The sequence below is a fragment of the Dipodomys ordii genome, unplaced genomic scaffold (genome assembly GCF_000151885.1).
Source record: "Dipodomys ordii isolate 6190 unplaced genomic scaffold, Dord_2.0 Scaffold10, whole genome shotgun sequence".
Classification (NCBI taxonomy): domain Eukaryota; kingdom Metazoa; phylum Chordata; class Mammalia; order Rodentia; family Heteromyidae; genus Dipodomys; species Dipodomys ordii.
In genome coordinates, this window is record NW_012267226.1 from 4,863,846 (window position 1) to 4,890,204 (window position 26,359).

The 26,359-nt window shown below is 39.7% G+C and overlaps 1 protein-coding gene across 4 annotated transcripts in view; it reads right to left on the bottom strand.

Moving 5' to 3' along the window:
* Positions 1-21,670: 21,670 nt before the first annotated feature.
* Positions 21,671-26,359, bottom strand: part of Opcml (opioid binding protein/cell adhesion molecule-like) — a 1,175,213-nt gene continuing 1,170,524 nt past the window's right edge. For 2 of the 4 annotated variants that reach the window (XM_013009597.1, XM_013009595.1), the window contains one exon: positions 21,671-22,085. In XM_013009597.1, the coding sequence (XP_012865051.1) occupies positions 21,985-22,085 (101 nt within the window). In that variant the 3' untranslated portion in view covers positions 21,671-21,984. The remainder of the gene's footprint in view (positions 22,086-26,359) is intronic. The other 2 variants (XM_013009599.1, XM_013009598.1) reach the window with 2 other exon arrangements.

A 26,359-nucleotide genomic window follows, 5' to 3' on the forward strand; every position in this document is an offset into this window, starting at 1 on the left:
TCCTTCCTTCCTTCCTTCCTTCCTTCTTCCTTCCTTCCTTCTTTCCACTTTCTTTCTGCTGTCTCTTTCTCTCTTTCATTTGCTCATTCCTTTTCCTTTCAATAACCCTATTTTTGTTTTTTCCTCCATTTTTGTTGGTGTATATCAGTTGTATACAATGATATCATTGTGATGATTCTAAATAGGCACCCAATGTACCTAATTAAACCCATCCCCTCTCATTTTCCTTTCCTCCCCTTGTAACAATTTCAACAGGTTTCATTGTTCTGTTTTCACACACACACACACACACACACACACGCACGCACGCACGCATGCACACACACACATATAATACATTGATCATATTCACCTCCCAAATTCCTTCTTCATTCCATCTCCCTCATCCCCTACTCACCTCCAAATCAAACATGCTTCTTTGAATCCCTGTCATTTTTTTAAGGAATAGACTTCACATGTGAGAGAAAATATGATTTGACTTTCTCAGGCTTGTTTCAGTTAATATGATGTTAATATGATTGTCTATCCATTTTCCTGTAAGTGATATAATTTCATTTTTCTTTATGGCTGAGTAAAGCCCTATTGTGTACCTATACCATATTTTCCTATTCATTGTAGATAAGTAGGTCGATTGTCTCCATGTTGCAGCTAGTGTGAATAATACTGCTGTAAATATGGGTATGCAAGTATCTCAACTACATTGACTAAAATTTCTTCCAATGTATGCACAGGAGTGGCGTATCAAGATCATATGGTAGTACTATATTTAGTTTGTAGAGGAACCTTTATACTAATTTCCATAGTAGCTGCATTGATTTACATTCCCGCCAACAGGGTATAAGTTTTGAAAGACCACATGTACTAGTCATTTAGAGTCCTTATCAAGAAGCTAACCCAGCTGCATGTTCTGTGCTCCATTTTTCAATACTATTTTTCCCCTCTTTCTATCTCTTTGGCCTGGTTTATTGCTCCCTTCCTCTTCCTTCCTTCTTCCTTCTTGCCTTCCTTCCTTCTATTGACAGATAATAGTGGTCTACTTTTATGAATCAGTGTTTGTTTCAATACAGGTATACAATGTGTAATAAACAACTGAAGATGTTTAGTTCATACATCATCTCATTGGAACATTCAAAATCCTGTTTGATTTTGAATGGCGCAGTACAACAGATCCTTAGAATGTGTGGGTCTATGGTTTTGAGCAGACCACCACAGAGAAAAACCTCAAATGTGCTGGATACAGATTTCAGAGATTCCGTTCATTTTCCCCCTAAGATTATCTGACTCTGCTAAAGACATGCTTCCTTGCAACAAATCTCATTTTATCATTTCAGATAAGCATATTAACTTTTACTTTGCTTTTTGGGCACTGGACTTTGTGGAAGCATGCTTCCACATAATTAGGTTAGAGAAACACTTAGCAGAGTACACCAAGATTAAACACAACAAAAGATAGTGTGAGACTTACTAGCACTTCTCCATATTAACAGAAGTGTAGCATTCATATCTAGGAATTTAAAATTTTTTGGAATTTATTTTGAATTATTTTACTAGTTTCTTCCTATTGATTGTGCTTACTCAAAAATACATGCAATAAATCTGCAAATAATGCAGAGTAACCATAAAATATTGTTAGCACTATCTACCCTTCTTTGCAATAGCAATCCAGAACTTATTCTTCCTAGCTGGCTCTGACTTTGTACCCATCAATCAATCTCTCCACTCCCTGATCTCCTCTAGCTTGCCAGGCCTTTACCGACCTCTACTCTGATGGCCGATTCTGTGACTCAGCCTTTTTATCTTCCACATAGGAGTGACTTCATGTGGCATATGTCTTTCTGTGACTCAGACATGACCATCTCTGGGTCAACACAGAATACTTCTAAGAAGGGAAAGATAAAAATCTATGGAAAGATTTGAGCCAGGAGTTTTGTGGTCAATCTAAAAAAAAAAAAGAGAGAGAGAGAGAAGGAAATCAGCCAAGCTTATTCACACTGGTAATCTCAGGGGGAAGTTTTTTTCTGCAGCTCTGTGGATCATAATGCCCTAGAGAGAGAGGAATTGTCTCTCTGGCCTTTCTCAGGGATGGGTTGGAGGCCATAGGACGCAGCATGGCACATGCTCCTCTTCTGCATTTTGGTTACCTCAGATCTGGAGTTCTGAATGTGAAGACTTTGCTCAAATGCATTTTGCTTGCCCTGCTCCTCTGCAATAGGAGATATGCCCTCTCAGTGTTCTGGACTTTTCACCTTAGTTATATCACCTTGCATTCAAATGACTCTGTCCCAGGTTCCACACTGAGGATCTTAATGTAGAGATGTGTTTTCTTCAGTGTACCTAACTTGTGCCTAGCACAAGGATAGCTGCAAGTAAGTAGTAGGTAAATGGCAAGCTCTCTTCTGTGAAAACAAGAGAAGCAATAGTTCCAAGCATTGTCTATGTCAGCCAGCAGTTATGAAGTGCCCTGAGCTCAGGTACTAAGCTAGGCACTTGCAGGAAAATTTTGTTCATTAGTTCTCACAGAATCCTATGACAATGCTATGATTATTATTAATGAATGATAAGGAAGCTGAGTTTCAGAGAGGCAAAATGGCTTGCTCAAGGTTTCACAGTGACTGAGGGTATGAGGTTCATCATATTCAGCAGTTTTCATCCACACCACTCCTACCTCTAGATCAACATTGTTCTTCTACACCTACTAGCCTAGCTGTCCCTCTGCAGGCACAGCTTCCTGTGGGGACCAGCAGGAGAAAACATGGGCTAGCACAATGGGAGTTAAAGAAGAGAAGAGAAATACCTAGGGATGCATTAAAAAGTGCCATGCTCAATGCCAATAGACAAAGAGTGAAGTGATAAACCAATGCACTAGGGAGCTCCAGGGACTGAGAGTGGTCCTGGGTAAGTGAGGTTAATCAGAGAAGGCCAAGTTTCTGAAAAGAGGTGACATTTGAGCCAGCGGAGCCAGCAGGTCTGCAATGCAGAACTCCCTCCCTGAAGAGCACAGCTCTGCTCACTTGGAAGTGGGTGTAATTAAGTCTTCCCAAGCAGCTGCAGAACAAGCAGGTTGCTGGGGCTGCTGCTGGTGTATTGCTAGTGCCCCCCTGTGTACAAAGGAAGAACTGAGCCACTGACGGGGCAAGCAGGGTGGCACTGCTGCTCCTGTGCACGTCCCCAGAGGAAAGCCTTTCAGTTCTGATTTTTTCCCCAGCCACATTTTCGAAGAGCTCCTTCAGTCTAAGGGTAAGATGTTGCCCTTCTCACCGCCCTGCTCCAGTAGCAAGCTTCTGCCTGTCCCATCCCTAGATAAGGTGGAACTAAAGCTGGAGCCTCCTTTAGGAGGACTAAAAGGTTTGCACACCAGTCCAAAGGTCCATGCAACAGAGATAGCCTGAAGTCAAGGAAAGAATCTCAGGCAAGGCTCCAGGAAAGAGGAACTCTAGATGTTGGAGGTTTTAGCTAACTTTGTTTTACTGGCATTTTCTTCCCTGGATTTTTTCTTTTCTTGTGCAAGGTCTAGGGCTTGAACTCAGGGCCTAGGTGCTGTCCCTTGTTGCTGTTCGGTTTTGTTTGTTTGTTCAAGGCTGGTATTCTACCACTTGTGTTACATCTCTACTCATAGCTTTGTGGTGGTTACTTGGAGATAAGAATCTCATAGACTTTCCTACCCAGGCTGGCGTGGAACCATGATCCTTGGATCTCATTCTGCTGAGTAGTTAGTCTTTACAGGAATGACCTATAGCCACCCACACCTGTATTTTTGTTTCTGCACTTGCAGAGTAAGTACTGGCTCATATTGCAGTTGGCTAAAGTGTTAATTGTCCATCCTCCTCTCCTCGGTTTTTCCACAGCTTTCCAGACAGTGGTATTTGCTCACCCTTTCTCCCTCACTGCTCTTCATTGTCTCCTGCCACTTGGAATCATTTTTTAAATAGCAGGTTGGATGGTTTATTTAGATTAGCAAATGAAGAAGGAGATGTTTACTGAGCTTTCCCCTTCTGCAGTTTTAGGGTCTATGTAAGAATAATCAAGTGCCATCCTGAAGGTGAGCCCAATTTTCATTCTTTAAATTAATGCCATTCAACATATTTTATGCCGAGATCTATATGGCAAGTGATGTACTGCCCTTCCTTCCTCACTAACTGTCAAGCTGGGGAAAGAGTTTGCTTACATCATAGTCACTGCATTTGTATCTATGTAAACATACATGGTACATGGACAAAAAGTAAAGTGACATATGGCAAATAAAAGATGTAGGACATGTACCAGGAGCCAGTGTCTCACATCTGTAATCCTAGCTACTTAGGAGGCTGAGATCTAAAGATCTTGGTTCAGGAAGTGGAGTTGGGGCTCAAAGTGGTAGAGCACCAGCCTTGAGTGTAAAAGCTCAGGGACAGGGCTTAGGCCCTGAGTTCAAGTCCCAGAACCAATAAAAATAAAGAAAAAAAATACCAGGTTCAAAGCCCTCCCAGACAGCAAAGACTATGAGACTATTATCTCCAATTAACCAGCAAAGAGCTAGAAATGGAACTGTGGCTTAAGTGGTAGAGCATCAGCCTTGAATGAAAATGCTAAGATTCCTCCAAGTTCTGACTTCAATCTTTAATACTGGCACACACACAAAAAAAAAAAAGAAAAAAAAGAATAATTTATGCATAGTCCTTGCCCTGGAAGGAATTACCTGGGCACACGGAGGAAAGAGTCAAGAAAAGTTCTTAGTCAAGTAAACACCAACCCAGGAAGTGCTTTACAAATTAACAATTATGACAGCTTCTCATCTTGACAGCTCATTGTTTATATGCAATCTGTAAGAAAAAAGTGTTTTCATTCATTAATAATATTATTATTTACTTTGTATCTGTAGGGCTTATTGGGAGTAGAAATGTGCAAGAGACTGAGATAACAAAGTGGACATTTTAAATGAAAATCTGAATGGGGGTTATATATACTAGAAATCAACATTTTGGTCTAGAGATTGGAAAAGCTGGGGGAAATAAAACCAACTACCAACATGGGAGTGAATCCTCAAGTCATTCATTTGTAAATAACATAGAGTTCCTCACCTCCATAACTGCAGGCTAGTCCAAGTAAGGACTAGTCCCCTTCCATTATCATTTTCTTTTCTTCCTCCTGTAGTAAGCTATGCCCTGCCTAGGGCGGTGCTTACATCAATCCAGACTCTACTCAGCAGGCTAGATGCTGGTGAAGTACTTCCCTTCTCCCTACTGGCATAGGATAAAGAAGCTTGGCTAATTCTGAGTAGAAAGAGACTGGCTAAAGTAGCTGGCCATATGCAAGCTAAGAGAGTATAATGCTCTGATCTTGTTGGTGCTGCTGCATAAGGAGTGTCAGATCTCAAGACACCATGAGAAAAAAAGATCACCTGAGATGTAGAACCCCTAAGACTGGAAGCCATGTATGGACTTGAGGCCAACTGGACTGCTCTTTCCCAGGGGCTAACCATACAGGACAGATGTGGCAGATTAGGCACTGATTGTAAGAGTCATCAAACTGCTGGCCTATTAGCTTGGCAGCTTGGGTAACTATTAGCCAATACATAATTTGGTCCATAAAAAGCAAGAGCAGAAAATTTTACCCTATTATCAACTACAACAACAAAATTTGGGCTCTTTAAAAAAACTGTAGATTTATGTATGTTCATAATGACAGAAAAAGGGGGAGAAAAATAAGCCTGGCTAGGCAATCAGGGCAAAGGTCTCCTCCTTTAGTGCACCTGTATCCTTCACCATGTCCTTGAGCAGTTGTTCATGAAGACCTCTAGACATCATGCCATGGCTTATTGTACAAGTAAGACTTGCACATGAGTAGTAGGCTGATTAGACTCCAGAGGTGTGCACACGAATGGATACCCAGGCAGAGGGGCTCATGCAAGCTGCATGGAGCCTCTGATTGGGTCCTCAGGCTATCCAATGACCTTGAGTCACTTAGCTCTCTCCCAGGGACAACTTATCAACTCCTGCACAATGAACCCCAGGTGGTGACCTTTCGTGAGTTCCTCTTTGCCTAGCAGTCTCCCCACTTATTTTTTTCTTCATTTAATCTCTCCTGGCCAGTTTGCTTCTCCTTCTGTCTGTTGACACATTCTTTTGGACCACAGAGACAAAAGATCCAGCTAGGGTGTTGCAGGTGTTTGGTATTAATACAAATAAAATAATTTATCTTTGTTCTCTTATCCCCAACATGCTTCATATTGACCTTAAATTCTCCTATGGCCGGGGGAGGGGGGTGCGGGGGGATAAGGTGTGACTTATTTAAAAAAACACATACACTGTGGAAAATTGATGGCTCAAACCTGTACTCTATAATTTTAGCCCTCAGGAGGCCGAAACAAGAAGATCTTAGAGACTGGCTTGGGCTGCTACATACCCAAATTTATCTCAACAACAAGCAAACAGAACAAAACAAGAAACATTCTGGGGAGAAAAATGATTTTTTGTTTCAGTTTTGTTTTATGTGGGCATTCTAACACAAAAAGTTCCTTTAATCTCTTTTATTCCAGTTTAGGCCAAAAGCGAGCACTCCATAAGGAAAATACGTGAGAAAGTTTGATACAGAGATTTTGATTAAAAGAAAAAAGAAATAATTTTTTTCTTTTAATAAATATATTGAGACTAACACCAGACAGCAAAAGACTTTGTGCCCAAGAAATGACAGCACAGAATGCCCCATGTATTTCTATCCCTTCCCCCCCCCATTTTTTTTAAGAACAAGTAGCTCTCTCCATTAAAACAGAGCATAGGGAAAGTGGATGTGGACAACCAAGGGTTAAATGCTTTTTTCTTCTTCAACAGCTTGCTCTGGGGATGCAGAAGAACCCTGGTCAATAGACAGATATATTGACTTGTTATTATTTAAAGTTGTTTAACCAGGTAGAGATAAACGAAAGCTTTCAGCAACTGAACTATCACACAAATCACAATTAAGGTGGCATATGTGTGTGGAAGACGTAAAATCAATTCCCACGAAGATAATGTTTTAGTCTCTATTTGAACTTGAAAACAGAAGTAAATTTTCAGCAGCAACAGCTGGGCTTGTTCCATCTAGGAGGCTCTCTATTAACTGTACAAGAAGGGCTTTTATTACCTCTTCTAATGGTTTTCCTCTATGGTTTTTGTCTTCATCAAAAAAGCCAAATTGATTGCTGTGGTACTGTTTACTGATGTGGCGGAGAGAAGTCCTAGGTTGCTGGGTATACACTCAGGCTGGTATTTGGACCTCCCCTCCCCTATGGACTGTGTATTGTGTAGAAGGAAGAAGAATACACCCCTGGGGGCTACCATTTCCCTAGAGGTGGGAGGCTTTTGGGGTCTTTCTGAGCCTCACTGCTCAACCTCCTAGGAACTTGAGTTTAGGAAAGGCAGGGCATTTGTGCATTTAGAATAGTCTTTGTAATTGATTCACTTACCAGTATGCCCTACCCCAGTGGGAAATGACCCGTGAAGAATGTTCTTCATCCATTTATCATTTCAATCATCTGAAGGTTCCTCTTCTTGGCGTGCTTGGTGTGTGTGTGTGTGTGTGTGTGTGTGTGTGTGTGTGTGTGTGTGTGTTGATTTATTGTTCTACCAATTTTGTTACATTTTTTATACTCTTTGACGTAGAGACCCCATTCTATCTAAGCAACTTTAGTCTTTGCTGAATTTAGTACTGTAATTGTGCATGGTAGATATTTTTGACAGGGGCCATAGGTCTTTGGAACCTTGGGAATCAGCTGGTCCACAGGCTGAATCTACCTCACTTCTATGCTTATTGGCTCTTTCAGTCTTTCTTCACCTTATTTCATGGAAATAAATCCAGGTGAAGATTGTGCCTGTTTTGAGTTTCCCTATCCTTGGGTGCAAGAGGAAGTCAAAGAATTTGCTGGATAGGCATGGGGGATCAAACAGATGTTGCCCTTGGGAGTAGGGGAGAAGTCAGGGGACTTAGCACTGAGTAAGAGGGAAAATATGGCAGGAAAGTAGAAGGTTGACTTTCCCAGAGTGGGGATGAGACACAGGAACTTTGCAATCATGCCATGAGAAGACTAGAACCAAATACTAGGACTGAACCTCTACTCTGCCTGAGATGACATGTTGAGATGAAGGAAAGTCCTTGGCTTCTGTGTTGTCCATGCCTATCTAAAACATGAACTTTTAGAAAGAAATATCATTACTATTCAAGTAATCCAACAAAGAAGAACATGATTATAAGAGTCTATCTGCTCCATTCAGAACAAGTTCCTTTCAGACAAAGTAAACCAAGCTACATATGGGTGGTTCCTTATTTGGATTCTCCACATCCTCATCACCCTTCCATCTCCCACATCAGATGCTGTTAATCAGAAACAGGAAACACAGAGAGCTCCCTACCCACGCCTTCCCTTCCCTACTAGTTCTGGTTTCCTTTTTTTCATCTTGTCCAGGATTGTTTTCTACAATGCCTCTGCTCAAAGAACTTGTTTTTCTCATGTTGTTCCTTAGCTTAAAAAGCTACAGTTTTATGTTTATTAAGTAGAGAGGCCACCAGGTGCTGGATACTATTATACGTCCTGGGAAAGTAGCAAACACACACATGAGCTACTCTCTTTGAGTGTAGTGTAGAAGAGGATGACAGAGGAAAAACAATATGGGATGAACAGGATGAATAGATGATGGACAGAGGATAGAAGATAGAAAGAGAAAGAGATGGATGATACATACCTTTGCAGAGACATTACCATTTGCTTGAACGTGGTCAAAGTGACTCATACATAGCTCACAATCTATTTTCCTAGGTTAGGATTTTATTGGCCTCTCTGGTTTTGTCCAAACCACTCTTTGTCCAAAGCACTCTTTATTCCTATTCATAGAGCTCTCTGTTTTGAAAGGACCAAGAATTAACTCTTTCCTCAGTTCTTTGTAAGGCTCCCTATGATCTGAGGCTCTCAGGATCCTGCCCAGTTCAAGCTCACATGAACCAGCAACACCAGCTTATTTCTCCCTGGGACACAGACAAGGTCAGTGCAAAGGAGCACAGACATTTTCTGGCCCTGACTCTGGGAGATTGGTGCTATTTATTTCATATAGAGGAACCCCCTGAACTCCTTTCTCGAAGCTTACAAAGAAGGTAGGATTACAAGAAACCTAAGTGACCTGCTCTTGTGTTTAGGAAAGACAGCTTAGTGTATTTGGGAACATAAAGTAAGCTCTGAGAACAAAGGGCAGGTCAGTGTTGAACTGGAAAGAGTATCTGCTTCAAATGGGATGGGCCTACCTTAGATTTCTAGCCTTGGCAATCGTGCTCTGTTGGTGGGCCTGAAGATACTTGTGTGTTCCTGAGGTTGTTTTGAATGAATATTATGTAAGCTAATACACATGAAGACTCATTATGATCCCATCATAAATTAGCAGTTGACTGACTGCCCCTTGTCTTCTCTGGCTAACAGCCTGTTGGTCCCTGATTATGTCTCTTATTTTGATTATTATATACGTGTTTTACATGGGTATGCGACTCTGTCTTACACTCTTCCTCAGCATTTTCAAATTTCTTAAGGTGAAAATTAAGAGGAGGAATGGGGCAGACAGAAGTGTGGGGAAAGCTGCCTGGGGAACTGAGATCAATACAGGAAGAGTGACTCAGGGACAATAGGGAATTCTGAGTGTATCTCAGCAAGGGACTGACATCAAAGCGACACATTCAAATGAGCAAAGTGACTCAGGTACTAAGTCCAGCATTGCACAATATGGAAAATATGAGACAGGGAGAAATCACAAATGTGGTACTGCCCTGAAACACCCCTGGACTTGAAGACTTTGCATCGAGAGTCTGTATCTTTGTAGCCAAGGACTTCAAATGAATATCTTTACTGTCCTAGTTGACTCAATGCTTCCGTGACTATTTCTCTAATAAGCTGATTCCATAGAGAACTTTAATGATGGAGAAACAGAAACAGAAGTGATTTGGTCTGGTAACCAGAGCAACTGTCCTTCCTTGCAAATCCATCGAATAGAGGACAGGATCATGACAAAAGAGATTAATCACCAGGAGCAGAGCCTAGATTGAGGAGGGCCTTGGTCTTCCAACATGACCAAAAGAGGAAAAAAAAAAGCACCTACCCACATTCAGAATCTAGGCATCAGATCTCTTCCATGTATCTGTCATTGTTTTGATTGAGGTTAAATGACTGCACCAAGGCATAGAGAAAAAAGGAGATACTGGTCATTGCGCTAGGCACATGTATCATTTTGTGTGATCCTGATGTAGGATACATAGACATAAGGGCACAGAGGCAGACTGCATGGTGGCTAGAGGCCTTTGCAACCACAATGCTCTATTAGAGCAGCTGTCTGGAGACTGCTCAGACTGTAAAGGAACGAAACCTTATATATAGCCAGGACCAATGTGACAGACCAAGATGACCACTAAATATCCTTTGTTTCATTATAATAGCATTCAATATTGTTAGTCTTATAGAATTAGTACCCATATTCATCTGGTACAATGACATATCCTAAAAACTCAGCTTGTCAAAAGAAGGGGAAATAACCCTTATTCCTAAAATTACCTGTTCTCACTTTAACCTATGACCACTTCTCCCTCCCCTTTATTAAAGTTTGTCCATAATACTTACTGAAATTGAACTCTCTTGAAAAGCCCTTACCCCTTGAACTCTGTACCTTCACCCCACTATAAAACTTCTTCTCAATTCCTTACTTTGTCTCTTGAGTTCTTTCTCTGATGATGACAGGAACCTGGAAACAGTGGGTAGCGGTCTCTAGCTATTCTTTCCATTTCTATGGCCTCCCCAGTTTTCACCATCACCAATGATCCCTACCACAAGTCTAAGAAGAATGCATTGTTTAGTGAGCCAGACCTTCTTGGACAGTGTATGTGGAGGGTATTGGTTCTTTGGAAGCGAATTGAGTATGAAATTAACGGATTGGCTGTCTATCTGGGATTAATTTATAGGCAAAGGGAGCACAGCTAGTATTTGGCAAAATCAGAATGTAACTTCAGGTGAGCTAGGTAAGTCAGACTTGACTCACCTCCATGTCTTGCCCTTGAGCAGTGTATACATGGACACAGACTCACATGGATCTGTACTCAAATACTCACAAGGCCACTAGATGCAGCCAGACATGATGACTTCTTGCTGAGATTCAGCTTTTCTCTAATTTTAGGATACTGCTCTGAGCTCTTTGGGAAAGAGGAAAAAAATTATCTGAGCAGAATTGAACATAAATCTACTTTCGTAAGGCATTCAAATGAAATGCATTCCTTTTCATCAGAGGTAGGCTCCCTCATAAGGTTTGAAAGCATAGAAATGGGATTTGTAAGAAGTAAGTACTGAATGATGGTAAACACAAAAAGAGGAGTTGGGTTATTGCAATGTGCAGGTAACTTGTGAGAACAAATCATGCTCAACATTTCTCAGCATTTTAACTATTCCCATGCTACCCAGTGTATACTTATTTGACCCTGGATTTGGATCCACATGGGAAGTGCTCTGCTACCCAGTGTATACTTGTTCGACCCTGGATTTGGATCCACATGGGAAGTGCTCTGATCCATCTGGGTGGCAGGACAGCTGTGCCATTCTCTCACCTCCTTTCCAGCTTCAATCATCTGTTTACTTCCTGACTACCTAATCAGAGAACTGTTTTTTTTTTTCCTATCCTTCCACTGACACATGCAGAAAAAGCAATACCTTTTTGAGTCAAAATCAAGATACAGAGGAAATGAAGGATGAGAATGAATTGCAGATGGGTGATCCAAGGAGTTAAAAGTTCCTATGGAATTAGGCAGAGAAAGGAAATCAGGCATCCCTTGTGGATGGCACTGAACATAATTAGATGACTCAGGAAAACGCTGATGGTGCTTAAGCATCTCCACCTGAATGTGCCCAAAACTGCATGGAACAGCACCCTTCTCCTAAGTTTTGTGGAACTATCTGCCTTCCACCCAGCTGGCTGAACTGGAAACATGGCACACTCCCATATTGACTATCTCCATCACCCTGTGCCTTCATTCCTCAGCCCTCCAAAAATCTTCCTGCCTTGCTTCTTATTCCCCCTTCTCCTTTCTCACCTGAGTTGTTCTGATGACCATTCACATGTTTCCTTCTTGCCATTTTGACTCAGGTCTGGTTAATGTATCCTGGTTTCTGAGCAATCTTTCTCAATTGCCAACCCAATCTGACCCCTTTATGAAATCTTTCCACGTCTCCCTTATTTCTTGTAGAGAAAATCTCAAGGGCTCAGCATTTACTGTGAACTTTTTGGTGGAGTCTAGACCTCTCACTTACCCCATTAACCTTATTGCTTGCTAAACTGCCTCTGCCCTCTCTCTTTTGGGGAAAATCTGCCTGTGCAGTTTCTAGACTTTTTGATGATTCTTTTACCTCTATAAGTTCATTCATCATGGATAACTCAGTTACTTGCTTGCTGCTTTTCCTGACCAGTTTCTACTGCTCCTTTAAGACTCAGCTCTACATCTCCTCTTCTGGCGGCCCCTGAGCCTCTTGTCTGGATTAAGTGCCCTCTAGTTCATGTCCCCATGCTCATACAACATGACAGAGTACAATTCTGCACTTTGCTTTTTTGGTTATTGCAATGGGATTCATGGCTCCTGAATGCCAAGCACGGGCTGTGCAACTAAGCTGTATCCTAACTCATGCTGCTCCCCTCTTTTATGCTGTTGTTTAAAATCTGAGCTGGGATTTACTTGAAGGTGGACCTTCTAGCTCCCATTTTGAACCCTCCATGCCTGTGATGTATGAGTTATCCAATACATGTTTCTGAGAGTGGAAACAATGTTATCCTATGCTTTTTTCAACGTACCTGTGATGTTCTATTAAAAGCCCTTATTGCTTCCATTTTCCAAACTGGTGTCCTAGGGTGATCTAAGACTCAAAAAGGAGGAGGAGGAAGGAGGAGGAGGAGGAAGGGGAGAAGGAGGGGGAGGAGGGGGAGGAGGGGGAGGAGGAGGTGGAGAGGGAGGAGGAAGAGGAGAAGCAGCAGCAACAACAGCAGCATGTATGCGTTTTGCATTTCAATAGAGAAATAACATGTTTTTTTGTAAACAAGCAGATGTAGATAAAATGACATGCTGTAGACACCCAGGAAAGTGGATACACTGAAATAATGCTAAAGAAAAATGGAGGGATAAAATAAGTGTTTATTTTGTAATGACCTGATATGTACCAGATACTATACACTAACAACCTTACCAGATTTCATCTAATAATCTAATACTTCACACAGTCAGTTTTGTGAGATGGCTATTGTGATCACCATATAGTCAACCTGACACTGAAGTTCAGTTCTAAGAAGGCATAAACTGGTTTAAGGCACCATCACTGGAAACCTGTGGGGTTATAATTAAAAAAAATATGCTTTCCCAAACATCATCGATGACATATCTGTGAAGAGAATAACTGGCATGAAGTCTCCAATTAAATTTATTTTTTTATCTATCAGAGGAGATAGCAACTAATGAGGAGATAAACCTATAAATAGTCTTCTCTTTGAAAGAGAAGACACTTTTAAATACCTAAATACAAATGAGCCAGGTATTTTGTCATGAACCACTTTTAGACACATTGGATCTTCTCTGCAAAAGCTAAGTCCAGGAAAAGCAGTGAAAAGTGCCCTCCCCACCATTCTTACATCAGTGAGTCTGATGGAATTCTGAGATGTAGAGGAAAACTGCATGTTCAGTAATCTTGTGTGGAAAGTGAACTATATTCCTGCAGATTTAACTTTGTAGATGTTAGTTCTTCTCTGCCACGAGGGCTTGAATCTGGATTATCACTGATTGTATAGTGTGGCTCTTTGGCCATTTATATGTTTAATTCCTTGCATAGTACTTGTTCAATTCAGTGCTTACTCATTTATCAATAAATAGTCCTGCCATAGTCCTGCTAATCATTTTGCTTTGTAATAATTTATCTGTGCACCATGTCTACTGCCGGTCTTATATTGACATCCCAGCTTTTTATCCCCAGAGCAAAATTAGAATCTTCCTCATTATCTCCCAGTATTTATTCCACTGTCTGCAGCTACTTCCTCCTATCTCTATCATGATACTTGTAATATTCAGCTATAATTGTTTCATTTTATATAGCTCTTTTCTTATCATAAATGTGAGCTCTTTAAAGGGAGTTTCTGAGTAGATGTGGAACATGCATGATGGGTAAATTAGTATTTGGGAGAGCATAGAGAAAGGATATTCCTCATGACCAGATAAACATGCTTAGAGAATGTATCCTACTTCTGTTTGCAACATTGATCTTACACTGCAGATTCTTTCAAGTACTTTATCAAAGAAAAATCAAACTGTGATGAAAAAAGAATGAGTTTCCATGTTAGAATCTCTCCTCCTAAGATAGCTTGAGCTACATCGTGAGCTCTAGGCTAGTACAGACTATGGAGCAAGACTCTGCCTCAAAAAATGCATACATACACACATACATACACACATACACATACATACTCACATATACATACATACATACACACACATACACATACATACATACATACATATTTAGGCCTGGTATTTCATGCCTGTAATCCCAGCTAACTACATGGGGAAAAGAGGAAGAAATATTTCATATTTCAGGCTAAGTCAAAGTTTCCAAGACATGTATCTCAAAAACCAACTAACCAAACAAAAAACAAATAGAGCTGAGGCTTAAGTGTTAGAATACTTTCCTCTCATGTGAGAGGCCCAAACTTCATTTCCTAGTAGCATAAAACAAACAAAATAAGCAACATAAAAATTAAAGAGAAAAAAAGCTTAAGCATCTATACCCAGTTATCTGGTCCTTTCCACTCCACTTCCAATCCTCCATCTTCCCCTTACTGTAATTCATCTTGGTAGAAACAGGTATACCTTCACTATCTCTCTCTCAAAGTATTTCTGTATGCATGTGTTTTTAATAAAGTGTATTTGGGACAAAGATAATGAAAATGCATTCAATCATTTAGTTGCAGTGCTTAAGAATGACTTGATAAAGCCTCCTTTGTGGAACAGAGAGATAACAGCCAAGATTTTCATTACCTTGAAGTGGGATGGGAAATAGGTATGTCTCCAAAGGCTAGGTGGAGGATACTTGGTGGATGGATTGACAGGCTTAAATAATAGATGGAAGAGCAGTCACATTAGGGAGGTCACAATTGCATAGCTGGAGTTAGGGTTGTCTATGTGAGGAAATAATATATATGAATGCTAGATGAGTGCTCACTGGTAGAAGAATCAGCTAGACAACTGATGTTTGGTGTGAAGACTGATAAATACCTTTGCAAGCAGGAAAGCATGTGTAAATGTTGTATTATGAACAGGAACAGGAGAGAGTCAGGTGTTAAAGGAAGTCAGATACTGAAAAGAAAAAATGGAGAGAGGAAAAGGAAGTACTGAAGAGAAGGATGAACATGGTTACAAGAACTGTAATTCCATTTCCTCTATAAGCCATGGTTTCACAATAAGCCTGAGGAAAGTGGAAACTCAATCATTGATACCTAGTGTTTACTTGTAAGTTGGATTTTCAAAGAGTATTCGTATACCTTAGTCTCTTAAGTTGTCTGTGTTCTATGCCCTGTATGACTGACTCTTGAAAGTTTCAGATTTTCCCTTGTCTACAGAGGACACCAAGAAGAGAATCAACCTCACAACTTTAACTCAAGGTCTTTGCCAGAAAAGCTAGCTATTCTGAGAAACAATATAGAGAATCTTCATCCATAAGCCATAATCATCGCAGACCATAATCCACCACTATTCTTAACCTTCACTTACGGAAAACTATGAGAAATCCAGTGATTGAAAGAGTAGGGAAGGAAGCAGAAAGTTTTGAAACAGAGCGATGGAATTAAGTTCACACATGGTGCAGATGAGAAAACACCCAAGCCTGTCTAGACTACACTCCTCCTAATGACAGAACAGGAAGGATCACCTCAAAGAATTGTTGGTAAAAAAAACTGGCTCGTAACAAGGAACAGGGATTTTCCTTGAAGAGAGTGATATTATAGAAATGGTAAGCAGAGGAATTCCCCAGCACTTTTTGTTCTGTCGATTTGTCCATGTGGATCCCAGCCCAGGTTTAGGCGAATAGAAGTAAATGCAATGAATGCACACCACCATCTCCACACTTTCTCTTAGTATCTTTGTCGAGGTCTGAATAGTTTAGAGGAATGGTGGTGAAAGTGTAAGATGTTCATGCTGAGGCAATATCTGGTCACTATTTTTGTAAACTTCTGATTTTAGCCTTGGTCAGTAAATAATTTTGATGTTGAAGCCGTAGTTGTGTTTTATATTTCTGGTAAATAGCATAGATATTTGTTATACATACCTAATATGGAAAACAGTGTCTCTTGTATGTGTATATGTTTGTATGTATGAGCATAAGGAAGAGATGGAAAGGGGGGAGGGGAGAGAGAGAGGGAGAGAGAGAATAAGAGAGAGAGAGAAAGATTTTCTGATTGTACCTGCTCCTCAATGTCTAAAACACAAAAGCAGGATAAGTATAACCTGTTTCACCTTGTTTTGGTTCCTGGATCTCAAAGCAATCTCCTAATAAACAGCCCCTAAGAGTTACAAATTTCTTGAAACTTTATTGATACACTGCACAATCACAACCATCTCGTATTCATCCTGAATTAGAAAAGGTTACAACTACAATGTAACATGCACAAAATTCAGGTAGTATATTCACCCTCAATACAATTATTGACAGAAATCAAGTCTTCATTGAGTTTTGAAGGAAAAAAGAAAGTAAGAAAGAAAACAAAAGGAGAAGAATTCTCAAAAGCTAACAAAGTTATATACTCTTGTATTATGTGATAAAATTTTAAAGCATTTGAACATATATTTGTTTTTAAGGATAATTGTGAAAAATGGGCACACCCATTGTCTGACACAGCTATTAACGGCACCATTGATAAGTCATATATACTTTTGTTTTTTTAAATCTAGAGGACTCTGAACTTGACAGATACGTTTTCGTACACCCACACATTCCTCACAATTGCACTTAACATGTCACAAAATTTCTGAATGATTAAAAATGCTCCCTTCCACTAACACAAGGGAAGCTATTATTACTTAGCATTGTTATTATCAATATCCTTATTAACCTGCCAAATAATGTAGGATGTAGACCCACCGGGACAGTGGAGGGTTTGTAATCGTTACTTCTCCTCTCAGTGGTGTGGAATAAACTGTGTGCCTTAAAGGGCACCATTGAAAGAAACAGAAAGGAATCTCTTCCATAATGCTGGAAATCAGACTTAGCTGGCTACTTTCTCCAGGAGGACAATTGACTCTAATTAAGTCCACTCCACATCCTTTGGGCTCCAACTGTTCTGCACCTGAACACTAAATTGCTCTAGTTCTGCTCTATCTTTTTTTGCCACATCTTTTAATTGCAAATCTATTTCTTTTTCCTTTCATTTACTTCTCTTCTCTTAAGTAAGAAATGAGGGAAATGAGACTGGCATTTTTATTTGTTTGCTTTCTGTGATCACTAGGAGTTCTCATCATTTTTTTTTCTAATGTTGCCTTCCTAGTTTCACACCTGTGAAATTTTACTGCAATGGCTCAAACTTTTCTTGTTAAGAAATAGATGACAGGGAAGCTTTTGATAATAGGAAGGAAAGGAATTAAATATGAGAGTTTTCAAGAACCGGGCTTGTATAAAAATCAAAACCAACAATGTTCGTTATTGGAGAAAACAAAAAAAATGCATTTTGCAAAAAAAAAATGAAAAGAAAGTAAAAGAGAAAAAAGAGTTATGCTGTGTCCCTAATTTAAAGGTGCTTAATATTTTTTTCTGGGTAGTGGGAGGACTGTGGGGGGGTGGTGACTGGTTCTAGATATCACAAAGCTAGTTTTACTCTCTCTGAGGAGAACTCAGTGTCACATTTGGGAAACCATCTCAAGCCATTCCATCTCTCCTTCCATGATATAACTAAGGACAGCCATCTATCTATAGATATATAGAGCAAGGTCCTCTTTGCATTAGAAGTTTCAACCAAAACATGAATGCTCAATTTCCAGCCATTTCTGGTGCACTGGCTCTCTTTGGGATCAACTATCTAGCCACTTTGGCACTCCCTGCTCCTTTGGTAGTTTTTCTAATATAAGTAAAACTTTCTAATCCCTCTTTGTGGAAGGCAGGAGGACTTGGTTGAAGCAGAAAACAGATGACAAACCCAACTGCAGCTCTAGAGACAGTACATCCTTCCCATCACGCTTGGAGAATTGATTGCCCAACTTATGAACAGCATCCTGTAAGCAAAGGGGTGGACTTCACAGGAAAGAGGTCCAGTTCTCCTTATGACACAAACTTCCCCTTTTCTTCCATTCCATTGAGCATAACTGCAACCCACAACAGAAATCCTGAATTGAGCTCTCTACCTAAAATATGTGAGTGCGCATTTGGACGCCCACTCCCCTACGGCTCCAAACTCCCTAAGCAAAATAAGAATGAGAAAAGCTAAACATGCTTGTTTAGTCTTGCAGATGACTATATCAGGCACTTGACATTAAATGACTAAAAACCAAGCTTGGCCAGGGCCCTACCACTAGCACTTCCATTGGCATTACTTTGGTGGAAGTACATATTAACTTATATTGGGAAAGGGAAGAGTTTAAGAATAACATCCTTTGCTGAATTCCTATTACCTAAACCCTTATAAACCTTATTTGGTTTTCTTTCTTCATGGAAACTCCACAATGAACTATTGGTTGCTTGAAGACTTCTTTCTTTCTTTCTTTCTTTCTTTCTTTCTTTCTTTCTTTCTTTCTTTCTTTCTTTCTTTCTTTCTTTCTTTCCTTCTCCTTCTCTTAACCTTTCCCACCCTTACCATTGCCATCCTGAACAAATCTTTCCAGTAGGTCTTCTCTATCCATGTGTAAAGTTGGAAAAGCATTTACATAAGTATGGATGTTATTTTTAGTAAACATTTACTGTATATATGCTTTAAGATGTTGGGTAAAAGCTACCATTGCAAAAGCTATTCCTCACCAAAGTAACTCAAATAACATAGAAGCTAGAGTATGGTGTGACAAAGGCATATTCATTTCCATGTCCTGGTTGTCTTGGGTTTTATATACTTGATTTTCTTTGTCCAAAAGGATTGACTATAACATGTTTTACCCTCTGAAACATGACCAGTAGTGTCCAGTAGAAGGGAGCAGAGCAGAGTGCCATAGTGACGCTAAGTCCAGCCTCATTACGTTAAGAAATTTCTGATCATCTGCTTACCCAGAGAAGGGTAGACACCTCATTTATTACAAGTCTTGAAGTGAGGAACAGGCATAGCTCATCCATTTCAAGCACCATGTTATCCAAAACCAGCCACTCTCCTCTCCACAGCTTCCATATTTATTTTAATCCAGTATTAGCAGGAGACTGAAATGGTACGCTTACTTCTCACGCAATGTCTAACCCTAATCCAATTCCAAGTGCTGAGTGCAGTAACAGAACTGAACGATGTGATGTCTGACCTTTAATTCTGACTTTGTGCCTGCTTATGACAGTCTCTGAAACTTGAAATCAATGGACTGCTTTTGGCATATCATGTATGATCCCTGAAGCTGGTTCTGGGCAGCTTATTAGGAAATGCACATGTCTGTTTATAGCTAGTGGGGGCAATATTCATTTTGCTCACCTCAGGTGTTCTCTTACCGCAGTACCTAACTTTTGTAAGCCAACACAGCCTACAATTGCATATATATATATATTTCCCCACTCTAGTGCTCATGTGTTAACATACACAAAAAGAGCACTTATATGGGAGGAAGAGAGATCAACTAAGCATTAAGAAAATGGAACTCTATGGAGCTCATATATATATATTAGTATTTTAGAATGTAATCCTGAAAATGATTTCCTACAGAGGCAGGTAAATCTGTAAGGAAGTCTTTGTTGATCCTTCTTCTCACTCCACATTAGGCTAATCTGGGCACATATCTGTACAGATTTTACCACTCTTCTTTTGTATTATAGACTCCCTTGTTTGTTGAATCCTTTTTGTCCTAGGAGACAATGGGGGAAAGATCAGATGTGCTCTTCCTTGTACACTAGATCTGCTTTGAACATAGAAAAGTGGGGATATTCTTCTGCTAAGCTACTAGAGAAGCAGCCTGTGTCAGAGGAAATTGTGTCTCTTACACTTTTCCCCCTTCTGTTTGCAATGTTGCATTAATCAAGTGTTTGGAAATTAAGTCAGTTGCTCAAGTACCCTCAGCTCAGAAGAGCTTCTGGAAACAAATACCAGAGTTGTCAACACACCCGCCATGTAATTGGCCTCCATCAGCTTTTCACTGGATAGTTTTCAAACAGTTCAAGCCGGAAAGGAGACACTTGGCTATAGTTATCACACTTTGGCAAGTGGACTGCTGTCATTACATTGCAGAGAGCTGTGTGTTTTCTTGCGGGTTCTTGCCGGCCATGAAGAAGGTCTTATATGTTCCCAACATGCACTTTCTTGAAAGGCTGAAAGAAGTGTGAAGGTTGGTACTTTAATCCATCAGCTGTGAAAGAAGAAATTTGGTTCTAATCAATGCTTCTCTGGGCCAATCTCTTTCCCAAGAAGGTGGCTTATGAAATAGTGTCTTCTGAGACTAGTGAGTGACTGATCTTGAACTAGCTATTTTGGTTTATCTGTTAGAAGAATCTAATAAGGGCGGATGGGTTTCTAAATTCCATCAAGCCCATGGCAAAGGATAGCGCTTTTCTATGTAGTTTACCTGTGAGCTCATTGACTTTCATATCAGAAGCTTATAGGAAATTTTGAAGATACCAATGTCTGCCCATGATAGAAGAGAAATTAATAAAGTGGAATAGACACACATGATTAGGGATATATGGTCATGAATTGGTAGTAAGCAGTGGAGGGAGAAATAGAAAGGACTGCTAGATAATTACACTGATAGAATGATAAATAGAGTAAATAGATTTCTAGGGAGAAAGGATGGCAGATAATTGGCTGAAGAGATGAGTATCTTGTGGATATTTTGATAGATGCCTTGATGAAACCAAAATAACCAGTCATCTATTGATAATTGTTATGAGTTTCATAGCATGTTTAGAAGTACTATCTTTAATATGTTTGGCCATGTTTTGATTACTTCAGTTCTAGAATTTTAGTGGTGGAGTGAGTGCATCATTCCAAGGCTGTGGTTCTTAGAGCTTGTAGGAGAAATGAGTAGGGCAGAGTAATGAGAGAAGATGGCAGGATTTTACATACTTTCGCATATATATGAACATATGTATGTGTATATATATATGGGTATGCCATGTACTCAACTAGATATGTGCATATGCACCTATATACTCATATATATGTATATATGCATATATATATGAGTATATAGGTGCATATATATGCTTACATGAGTATAATGAGATAATAGATTAGAAAATGAAAATGTGAACCCTAATAGATAGGTAAAATAGGTAAAAAAAAGAACTAGATAATAATAAACATGGAGGAAAGGATATGTACATTATAATCAGGATAAAGATTGTAAGCTTTAAAGATGAAGATAATTGAGTGAATGCAACTTTTGCTTTGTACTACATTGTGAGTCAAGTTGGGTCTTAAGGGCATTTACCGTAAAGAAAGTTTCTGCCCACTTTGAACTTGTGGTTATGTGTGTGTGTGTGTGTGTGTGTGTGTGTGTGTGTGTGTGTGCAAAATTTGTTGGTAATGGAAGGAAGAGAAGTACAGTTAAAATAAAGTTGGTGGCCAAGATATCAGGAGCAGATTCCATTTCTAAAGACACCAATGACTGATTATCCTACACATCGTAAAACCCTTCCCACCCCTCCCCCCAAACCCCTCATTCCAACTGGAAAATAGTCAAATCATAAACTTAAAAAGAAAAATCAAGGAGGTGAAAAAATGAACAACGAAAAGAATCCCAAACTAGTTTCCCCTCTGCAGTGTAGATTAAAGTCTGTGATATGGAGAAGCAGGCGTTGCTCAGAGGACCTAGGATTTCTTATCAAAACTTGATGAAGAAGTGGGCAAAGAGGGTCCCTGAGAGCCAGAGACAAGCCAGTGCTCTAGAGGCCGAGTTTACACCATCAATGACTGCTCCAGGCCCTGTGAGGGGGGAAAGAAAACAGGTCTATTAGCATGTAACCCAAGAACACCATCCTTATTCCCCCAACAAGCAAGTGCATAGACATGCTTCTCTGTGAGCATTCCTCCAAGTTTCACCCCTCCCCCTGACCCTGCCTTGTCAGAGAACTAGAAAACATCTTTTGGGAGGATTTGGAAACCCTAAGGATAAGTGTTTGTGTTGTCTAAACCACTATGACCTGCTCTGTAAGGCTGGTTTAAAAAAAAAATGAATGGGACTCTCTGAGGGCAGTCATTTATTTCCACTGCTGCCAAAGTTAGACCAATATGCAAGACTCCATGGTAAGGCACCCCTTGAAGGTCTTTCATAAGTGTTGACATTATTCTTTATCTATGGAGATAGAATCCATCACAAACAGAGTTGAGCACAGGTAATACAAGCATAAGGGAAGAAAGGGTCCAGAAGAGTAAGAAGCAGGTGGGGAGCAGGAAGAGGAAGAAGGTATTATTGTAGCCAACTTTACATCCTCTATGTGTGTAGTTTAGGTATTGTGGGGCATCCTTCCAAAACTGCTAAGAAAGGAGGAATGATTATCCTTAAGACTTTCGTAGACTGTGATTGTGTCTCTTTTAGCTGTCAGTGCTGTCTTTCCACAGCAGTAAAGAAAATACAGAATCCTCAAAACAAACCACCACCTGGTGATTAATCCTGAAGGAGAATTCCTTTTTCCTCTTCTTTTTCTCTCTGACCCTTTCCCAAATCCCCAGGAAGTGATTCATATTCCATTAACAAATATGACCACAAATACAAAACCATAAGCACTGATCCATTCTCCTCATTGGCTAGAGCCTCAGGAAGACAAATCAAATAAAGTAGGCTTATCTTCACTGCATGCCTCGTGTCTAGACCAGGTATACCCATGTTTTCTTTGGTCATAAACAAGACCTGTGGTGCTCAAGCAAAGTGTATTCCAGTGAGAGCAAAACTGAATATGGTCAAAGAATGAAAAGCCATGGAGGGACATTCCTGTAAGACCAATGACAAATGGACAAGTCATGTAGTCAAGATGGCACGTCTCTTGTACTACCTCAAACCAAGACTCTATCAATTCATTGAGAAGCAAATGTGCCAATTAGAAAGAAGCCAAGGAGGTACAGAGTTTCCTTGGACCAGACCTAAGTCACTTGCCTAGTCTATCAAGTTTATACATGGTCTCAGGCCTTGCCCGTGAAGGGACTTATTCAGACCTTTTGCTTAGGAATAACAGGTCTCTCCATTCTGAGTGCAACAGATCCTACCTCAAGAATTTCAGCTGACTTACAATGTGTCCAGTGCTCTTCTGGACCAAAATGTTGTCCTTATTTTATGCTTGCAGTCTGGTTCCTGTGGCTCTGCACTATATTCTACTATATAATATATACAAACAAGGGCAGAGGCCAGATCCTCTGGTCTCTGTGGAAGCTTTCCAATCATTTGTAGAAATTAAGCTGATTCTTGGGCCTCTAGCAAGTATAATACACATCCAAAGGCATCATACTAATCAGCCTGGCCTATAAAATGTGCTAAGTTGCAAAATGCTTCAATTGAAGATATATTGTTTTTTGCAAGACAAGAATGATTGAGGGAATTTTATTTTGTCTTTTTGTTGTATGAAACTAGGTCTCCGTATGTAGCTAGGACTGGTTTGAAACTCCCAATCCTTTCAACTCAGCAGATTTAGGGGTAGGGATGGGGCTAAGAGAAAGGGGTAGATGGATGAAGAAGAGAAGAGGAAAAATATTCAGACATGAATCCACTGCGGGGGTAGGATAAGGGTGCAATAGAAGGTTGAAAGGGGTGACATTGATCAAGATATATTGTGTTTATAAACTGCTTTGTTAAATGACAACTCCTTTGTACAGCCACTTGAAGATAATAAATAAATAAATGGAAAATATATTTGTAAGAAAATGAGCAATGAAGATTTGTAAGACTCATGAGTTCTTTAAAAAATATTTCTCTCTCTATAGATCATTGTATATACACAGTTGTGCCTCCATATTAGCATGGGTAGAGGACCTTCTACAGATATCAAGTCAGCAGATGATGAAGTCTTTTATATAAATGCTGTAGTATTTGCAGAGCACCTACACACATCTTCCTGCATAGTTTAAAACATCTCTATATTATTTATGAAACCTATTGCAAGAAAATTCTATATAAATAGTTGTTGCTGTGTATAATTTAGGGAATAAAATATTTGTTTACATGGGTACAATTCCTTCCTTCTTCCCTTCCTCGCTCCCTCCCTTTCTCTCTCCTACACTTTCTTCCTTCCATCCTTTCTTCCTTTCTTCCCTTTTCTGTCTTTGTCCCTGTCTCTGTCTTTGTCTCTGTCTCTCTTGCAATTCTGGAGGTCAAACCCAGGGCATTGCCCATCCTGGATAATCTTTCTATCACTAAGCAACATCCTCAGACTAGGCATCATGGTATATTCAATCAGAATTCAGTTCAATCCAGGGATGCAGAACTAATGGATATGGAAGATTACATGAGCACATATGCTTTCTTTTAGAAAATCTTTCATTTTTTTGTATATGACATAGAGAAACTTCATTGCATATACATGCATATATGCATATGGTGTTGGTATTTCCTGGAGAAACGACTGAATTCTATATTGTACTCTAGAGAATTAAAATGATGAGTGGAGAAATCATTTTATTTCAGATTCTTCCAGTGGACATGAGCATTTCTATGAACGTCATGCTATCAGTGCAAGACGTGATATAGTTAAAGGTAAAAGAAAAGAGGAAGTGTACAAGGCAAATAAATCATAGGAGAGTTTAGTATGGAGAATGAAGGAGGAATCCTAAAGAGACAGTTGGGTGAAATACTCGTTGATCACTAGGTGGAGGCTTTTAACTCTGCCAAAGAGTGGAACCCATAAGGCTGGTTTAGGAGGGAGATAGGTTTGTTGAGCTATTAACGGCATGTTCACAGAGTGTTCTCCATGTAGAATGAATGATTCTAACCTTAACTCCTTTAATATTTCAGTCCTTTAATCATAAAATACAAACTATATGAGATAGAGTGTCCAATGGCCACACAAGAAACAGAAACATGTCACTGTCCTCTAAGTCTGTGCTATTGATTCTTAAAACTCTAATTATTATCAATGTAAGACTGTACTTTGTGATGTTTACTGGGAGCAGAGCATCACGGGGTAATTGGAACAGTGGATTGGGAACTTGATTTTCTGTCACTGATGTTTCTCAACTGAGTGGTGCCTCTTTCTGAGGACTTGGTCTTTCCATCTGCAATTTGAGAGGAAATGGGTTTTGATGGCTTGTGCATTTCTTCTGCTGGTCACTTTCTAAGGTATTGTATAAGTGGTGACTTTACATCTAATACTGTTACTGTCTTCTTCAGCTGGTACATGGTGATTTTCATCACTACTATATAACCATCTCATCTTGAAATGGGAGGAGGATATAACATTTCTAACCACTTATGCTTTCCTTTGTTATTTATTTTATTTATTTATTTTTGCAGGTACTGGGGCTTGAATTCAGGTCCTCCCAGTCTTTCTGGGTTTTCCTTCAGAGGTTTTACCACTTGAACCATGACTCCATTCTACATGGTTTTTTGTTCATTTTTGCTGGCTAATTGGAAAAATTCTTTCAGACTTTTCTGCTTTCAATCTTTGATCCTTAGGTCTCAGCCTTCTGACTAACTAGGATTGCAGGCATGAGCAATCAGGATCAAGCCACTTTCCTTTTTTTATATATACTTTATTATCTTTTGTTATCTTTATTATCTTTGGTTTCAGGAAATTGTTTTTTGCTTTTTTTTCTTTTTATTGTGAAAATACCATACAGAGGGGTAACAATTACATGAGCAAAGTAATGAATATATTTCTTATCAAGCATTGTTGCCTCCTCCTTTGTTTTCCCTTCCGATCCCTTCCCATCCCCCTCATTACCCCCGTACGCCCCCTCCATGCCAAAGTTGTAAAGTTTATTTTTTGACATAATGTCTTGTACATCTCATTGTTGCAATGGGTCCACCTGTATCCCTATTTAAACAATTTGTTTTTCCCCTTCTCCTCCACAAATTATACCAACATCAAATACAGTGAAAACATGGGTTATACAGTGGGGGAGGGACATGCAAAGCAACAAAGAAATATCTTATAAATATGTTAGAAACAATAGCAAGAAAGAAAAAATCATTTGAGTCTTTATCTTGGGGTTCATTTTGCCTGTTTTGTTCTTCAGCAGGGATGAGGAACACGTGCATGGCAGTATCAGTT